The sequence below is a fragment of the Calidris pugnax genome, unplaced genomic scaffold (assembly GCF_001431845.1).
Source record: "Calidris pugnax isolate Ruff unplaced genomic scaffold, ASM143184v1 scaffold499, whole genome shotgun sequence".
Lineage (NCBI taxonomy): Eukaryota > Metazoa > Chordata > Aves > Charadriiformes > Scolopacidae > Calidris > Calidris pugnax.
Window position 1 is genome coordinate 97,227 of NW_015092476.1, and position 6,841 is coordinate 104,067.

The window sequence follows — 6,841 nt, forward strand, 5'->3', positions numbered from 1 at the left end:
AGGGAAAGGGGAAGGCGTGCGGGTGAGGAAGAGGATGGGGGAAGCGATGCTCGAGCAGCGGCGGGGTCCGGCCGTGGCTCTCGAGGCAGCTATTTAAAGAGCAGACCGTGGGAAACTTCTTCAGACGTGCGGTTTTTCTCTAAAACGGAGGGGACTCGTGTCTTCGCTGCCGCCGGGTGAGTCACAGTCAGAGCAAGAGAGAAGGACTGGCGGGGAAGGGGAGGGGGAAAAAGAAACCAAAAAAAGAAAAATAAAAGAAAATTAAAAAAAATGGGTTTAGAAATCTGTCACCCACCCCCCCCCCCCCCCCCCCCCCGCCACTTTCAGATCCGTGTCTTCCAGAAGGAACGATTAAGCCCCAAGACTGAAATGCCACCCTCACAGCTCTGGAGATGACCCATTGCACTGGCTTCCCTAGGAGAGGGCAAGCGCCTTTTTCCAACCTTGTCAGTAGCTCTCCTTCTGTCACATGCGGTGTATCCCTAGCTGGGTATGAGCTGTTCACCCCTGAAGGTTGTCCAGTTGTGCATCCCCTGTGAATCACCACTCCAGTGCTAGAGGCATGACCTTGGTACCTCCGATGAAGCGGGCAGAGTCAGGTCCCCATTGCTAGTGTCTGACAGGGGTTGTTGGGGAGCACTGGCTTTCTCTGAGGGACGCCTGCAGCCGGAGCGCTGCCTCACGAGCTGCTGCTGGGGCCGAGTGTCCTTGGGGTGGAGGGGTTTGCACCAGGCAGCAGAGGGACATAAGTGGGCCACAAGAGGTGGCCAGCTCTGCCACATCTCCCCAAGCACCAGGGCAGTGTGAAGGGGAGGATTGTCCTGTGGCTTTGTAACATCTGAGGGAGGCCACCCCCACTTTTTGCTCATTCTTTAATGGTTCTGGATGGGGCAAGGCAAATTCTCGCAGCTGAACCCTGGTGTGGAAAAGGACAGCAGCTGGGGCAGAAGGGAGTGCTGCAGCATCCCTGTGAGACCTCCCTCACCAGGCAGACTAACAGCCAGGAAAGCAAACACCCACAGGAACTTGGCAACCTTTAGCAGCCCTACACCAGGTCCCTAAAGCTGCTACCCTCAGAGCATGCTCAGTCTCTTAACACTGAAGCCCAAGTGCAGACCTCTAACTGCACACCCACAGCTGACAAGAGGGGGATGTGAAGAGTAGGAACTGCAAGAGCCCATGGGACACTGAAAGAGCCCACAGGGCACAGCAAAGAAAGAGGCAGCAGCAGACACAAAATCAGTCTATGTGGGAAGCAGCACATCATGCACCCACCAACAACTTCTGCTGCAGCAGGCCATGCTGACGCTGGAGGCACTGAATTCCAGGTGGTGTGACAGACTCTTGCTGTGAAGGAGAAATAAAAACGCCTAAGTGTATTACATAGTAGCTTATCTCAGAAGCCCTTCAAGTCCTTCCACTGGTGGTCAGACATGGTCATTGACCATGAGGGGGATCTTTTTTTTCCAGCAACAATGGCTTAAGTAACATAGTGACTTAGATGCATTAAAAATGCTTTCTGCTATGGCCATGAAATACGTCACTGCTCTTTGTGCAGGACAGAGTCAAATTCCAGGTCCAGGAGGAATGTCAGGGTAAGAAAATGTCACGTGTTGGCGTGTGATGATGCACCATGCATGCAGCAGTAAGGATGCAATGGGAGTTTCAACATTTTATTTTAGATTAGACGCACAGGATTAGCTATAGGCTTCAAGAACTCACCAAGTCTTCAATTCAACATCATTAGGACATGGGGCACTTGAGAACTGTTTCTCCACTGAGGAATCACTTCCCATCTTGTGCTCCCCAACTGGACCAACGCTGTCCTTTTCCACAGGAAGAATTTTCCCTGCCAGTGAGTTTTGCATTTCTAACTTCACTCTACTGTTTAATCAAGATGAAATACCTTAAAGCTCTCCTACCAGTCCCAGAACAAGTATAGATGCAAGAGTCAGAAACACTGTAACAAGCACCTGCAAAGCTGCAAAACTGATTCCTGTCAGTTTTTACGTGATCCCAGGGCTCCATCTGCTTTTGTTTTCTGTTCAGAAAGGGGAAAAGTCATTTCCAGCATTGTACTGCTGAGGCAGAAATGTGTCACTCTCAACAAGGTCCATAAAGAAGATTTAAGCAGAGCTGTTTTCTCTATGCACATCCATGCTGGTGCCTCTGCTTGAAATTTGGAGTTTGCCTCTCTTGCCTGCACAGCTCCTCGACATCACAAAATAAAGTTTTCTTGGGCATTGTCATGCTGAGGTATTTCCATTTATTTCACTGCATCTGGTAGCACATAGCCTTTTCCAGAAGACACTCCAGCTTTCAAGGCTGCTGGCCAGCTTCGGGTCTCATAGTAAGTTGACAAGACATCAAAGACTGTCAGGAAGAGAGAGATGTACCATGCTGTGATACCAGTATCAATAGCGAGCTCTATTGCCCCACTGGCTGCAAAGCTTCAGGAAATTATAACCTTCTCTGGCATCAGCTATTATCACAGGATCCGCATTCCCTCTCATTTAAGATCTGATGAGCGAGTGTTTAGGGCAGCTTATCTAGGAGCAGATGACTATTTTGAAGATAAGTTTGGGGAGCTCTGGCGAGGAAAAGCAGAGGCTGTGTCAAATACAGGAACGTGCCCCTGGTCACTGTTGTGACTAACTCACACTGCTGGTCTGTGCTGCTGATGACAGTACATCCATGTTGGATCACACCTACTCTGCTTCCACCATTGCTTCTCAGACGCTGTGTCTCCACATCAGGGCTCCCTTGGGACACAGCAGTCTCTAGCAGCTAAGCTTGGTGCTCTGCAGAGTCCTCAGCCACCGCCTCTGCTGCTGCTGACAGAGATGGCAACAAAGTTCTCATGCCAGAGAGCTGGTTAGGACATGAGCCCCTCTGTGGTCCCTAGCAGAGGCGTTCACATTACAAAGCCACAGGCTGCCAGCAGAGGTGGAGGAGCATGGGCACACCTTTTGTGTGGTCACCACACAGAGCCATCACAGTGGTATGGCACACAAACACCCTCCCCGGGTGGTGTGAGTCCTGCCTTGACCTGACATCTTCTGTCCTCCCTTGCCTGGGACCTTGTGTGACTTATAGTGACAGCAGCCTCCCCACATCTCCCCACACCCACCATCTACTGCTCTGCAAAGCAAGAGCAATGCGAGTCCTGCTCCTCTGAGAACAGGCTGATGCGCAGAAGCACACAAGATCTTACAAAGGGGCAGCAAGGATAAAACCTAGTAAGAGAAACCTCTGCTCCCTGTTTTTTTCCCCTTACTCAGCACATTTTGAAAATTCTGCTGCTTGACAGCCTCCCCCCCTCCCATTCTCAGGCAAGTGACAGGAAGTGGCTCAGGCCTCACCTTGATTAATTGCCAGTGTCTCCGAGTGGTAGTTCTTTGTGTTGGCAGTTTTCACCATGTACTCACGGATGGGGAGGCGGGCTGTTTGCAAGGACTGCTCCTGTGCCCTTTGCAGAGTCAGCTTCTGCAGGGGAAACAAGAACAAGGTGCCCAATGTGCACAAACCTGCACGTGCAGAGCAGGGGCGTCATTCTGGGTACTGGGACAACGTAACAGCTACAAAGCCAAAACCTGCTCATTTCACCCAGACTGCTGCAGTCTGTCTCAGCCTGGTACTGGATCCAGGCAGAACCCTGAGGAAAAGCAGATGGTGACACAATAGTGATGTCTCAAACTGAGGCACCAGTAGCACTAGTGCTACCAATGGATGACTCTGCTCTCATCAGCGAATGGGGCAGGCAGCACCTTCAGGTTCCCGCAGGCTACTACCCACCTTGTGAATACTTTCATCCACCAGGCCTCCAAGGACATACACTTTACTTGGATCAATATCTTCAAGGACTAGAAACAAGACAAGCACTTGCTCAGCCCCACACAACAGTAAAATCCTGCACCACACCTTCCCCCAAGCAAGACCCTATGCCCATGGCAGGAGAGAAAGCTGTGGCCAGAGTCACCTGTCACCCCAGAGCCTCGGGCCGTGGGGGAAGCTGAGGCGTCAGAGACTGAAGTGTTCACCTGAGCCCACAGGCAGAGTGAGCGGGGGAACAGAGTTAGGCTGAAAGCTTGGAGTGCCAGAGAGACCACTCACTGTTCCTGTGAACCACAGTCTGTTCTGAGACCTGACCCATCGGTCAGTCTGAGATGCCTCCCCACTCCCAGGGTCACCTATAAAACCTTCCCCCACCAGACTCTTTATCAGAGTAAGACACCTGTGTAAAACAAGAAAGGGATCTATGTCCCAGGAACATGGGGCCAGTTAGGAATGGAGAAAATAGACACGGCAGCAAATTAAGCTATAAAGGGAACATTGTTTGTAGCTCCAGCATTACTTTATAGAAAGATGTAATTTAGACTGTATTAAAAGCTGCCACAGCATCTCCACTTTGCCACTTAATACTATTACAAACTGCAGGGGTTCTACACGCAGGTTTTAAGTTAAGTTTGCTGCAGATGACACACAGCCCTCACTTGAAACCTCATTCCCTGTAGAAACAGATTGAGATAGGAATAGATTTAGCATCAGACCTAAGTACACAGTGTATCTCATGCAATTTGAGACAGTGAATGCTTGGAACTGAATCACCTGAAGTAAGAAATAGTCTTAAAAAAAAAAAAAAGCTTAAAAATCAACTTTATGCCCTAGTTCCCCTGTGCCTAAAGCAAATATATTTACCATTCTCAGAGTCAGGAGTGAGATAAACAATTGAATCTAAAGGAAACAGGTCCAGGTAACTTTCTTGAGTTGTATCCATCTGAAAAATGCAAGATGGGAAGAGAAGCCCATTAGCCTAAATTCCAAGCAAAATCCGCTCTCAGACATAGAAATATACTGGAAGTGACACTACTGCCTTAGGTGTTTAAACTCCTACAGAGAGAGTGGGAGAGTGGGTTTTTTTATTTGGAAAGTGTTTCCATATGGGTACTGAACAACACATATCTCAAAATCCATGAAATTCTCTTCTCATAAAAATCCCTAGACATGGTTTGAGGAAGGGGGATCAGCAATAATTGCCTGATTTTAAATCACGGAATCACAGAATTGTCAGAGTTGGAAGGGACCTCTAGAGATCATCTGGTCCAACTCCCCTGCTAAAGCAGGAACGCCTAGAGCACATTACTCAGGAGCATCCAGGCGGGTGGGATTCTAATTCTTGAGAGATTCAGGAATCTCCACTTTAGATGGTTTTTGCCCCTCACTGTTACCAGGTGCAGCCCCACAAGGCTCAATGTCACTGTCATAACCCTAACGTGTGGGTCTCCTGCTTGAGTCAGACCAAGCTCGGTAAAAAAACTCAGGACAGGAATGCTTGACCTGCCCAAAGCCTGACCACGTGTCTGCCTGTCCCCAGTATCACAGGTCTCTTTGCAGAAGGAGCACCTGGAGAAGGAATTTTCCTGCAGGCAGGAGGGACGCGAACTCCAACTAGGCAGCCTTGCACATCACCCCATTATCTGTTAGTTATTGTCTCCTGCCAAAGTGCAAGAAGATCTGACCTTAACCACCATCCCTGAACGGCATTCCCACCATCCCAGCCCACCTCAGCCTGTCCTGGGCCAGCACTGTGGCCATAGGGTGCTACGAGCCTTGAGAGCACTGTGGTCAGAGACCCTTACCAAATAATTGGAGAAGCCGTCGTTCATGCGAAAACACTCCTCATAGATCAACGATCCCACCACAAACTCTGTCAGACATAGCCAGAATGGCTTCTCGGCCCGCCTGTTTGCCCCGTAGAGTCTCCTGATCTGGGAGGCGAGGCGGCTTGTTTCCTTCCAACAAATAACAAGCCTAGTGACCCACGGGCCATGGAGCAGAGGGTAACACGGCTCCACTCTGGGCCTGCAGACATCCATCATGGTTGTGTCACTGGCTGGTTGCCGAGGCTGTTCTGGGGAGCACAGCTCAGCTCTTCTGGGTCTGAAGGAAACCCAGAGAGCTAGGTGTGAGGCCAGCCCATGCTGGAGACCTGGCAGCCCTGGGGGATGGGCAGAGGCGGGAGGGACGGGAGCCCCCAGGGCTGAGCCCAGGGGAGCTGCTGTGTGTGCACCCACACACAGCACAGCATGAGCCAAGCTGGAGAGTTCCTCAGTTTCCCAGCAGAGCCTGAAGAAGCCAGGGACCTGCCCCAGCCACGTCCTCCCCTCGGTCCCACTTCAGAGGGCTCCCGCTCCGCCATCAGCGCAGAGCGGGACACTTTCCAGGGCAGAGGCAGAGGGACAGGCAGGAGAGAGGGAGCCGCCGCGCCGCGGCCACGATGAGGCACGTCCCCTGCACCCCCGAGCGGTGTCCAGGCCGCCGCCGCCCGGTCCCCCGTACCTTCTGCGACATGCAGTGGGCCAGCCCGAGGTCCACGCAGAGCCGGGGCCCCGACGCCCGCGCCTCCAGAAGCCGTTCCTTCGCCAGAGCGGCCGCGACCCTCCCGCTGTCCCGGCCGACAGCGCCTGGGAGGCAGAGCAGAGAGAGGGCAGCGCCGGCCCCGGGCCCCGGCCCGGGCCCCTCGGCGAGGCCACCCTGCTCCCCGCCTTACCTGAGCTCCCGGCGCGCCGAGCCCGGCTCCGCTCCCGCTCCTGCCAGCGCTTTCTCCTCTTGGCCGCCAGGACCCGCTCCCAGCGCCTCAGCTTCCGCAGCGCGTTCCTCTGTGGGGCAGCGGGGCCTCAGGTCTCGGACCGCCTGCGCCGCCGGGTCGGGCCCCCCGCCCCCCGCCCGCCCCGCAGCACCTACCGAGCATGGCGCCGCACCGCCCGCCCGCCCCGCGCCGGGGCCGACGGCCAAGGGCTCGATCTGCAGCAGACGGAGAGCCTCACAGGCTACCGCCACC

At 53.1% G+C, this 6,841-nt stretch overlaps 1 protein-coding gene across 1 annotated transcript; it reads right to left on the reverse strand.

The window, feature by feature from the left end:
• Positions 1–1,659: 1,659 nt before the first annotated feature.
• Positions 1,660–6,840, reverse strand: TRMT10B (tRNA methyltransferase 10B; the record flags this gene model as incomplete). The annotated part of the gene is made up of 8 exons (XM_014962559.1): positions 1,660–2,373; positions 3,363–3,486; positions 3,796–3,863; positions 4,699–4,777; positions 5,640–5,792; positions 6,340–6,464; positions 6,551–6,659; positions 6,745–6,840. Coding segments are annotated over 8 exons (861 nt in total), but the record flags the coding sequence as incomplete, so codon positions are not given.
• Between the last annotated feature and the right edge of the window lies 1 nt (position 6,841).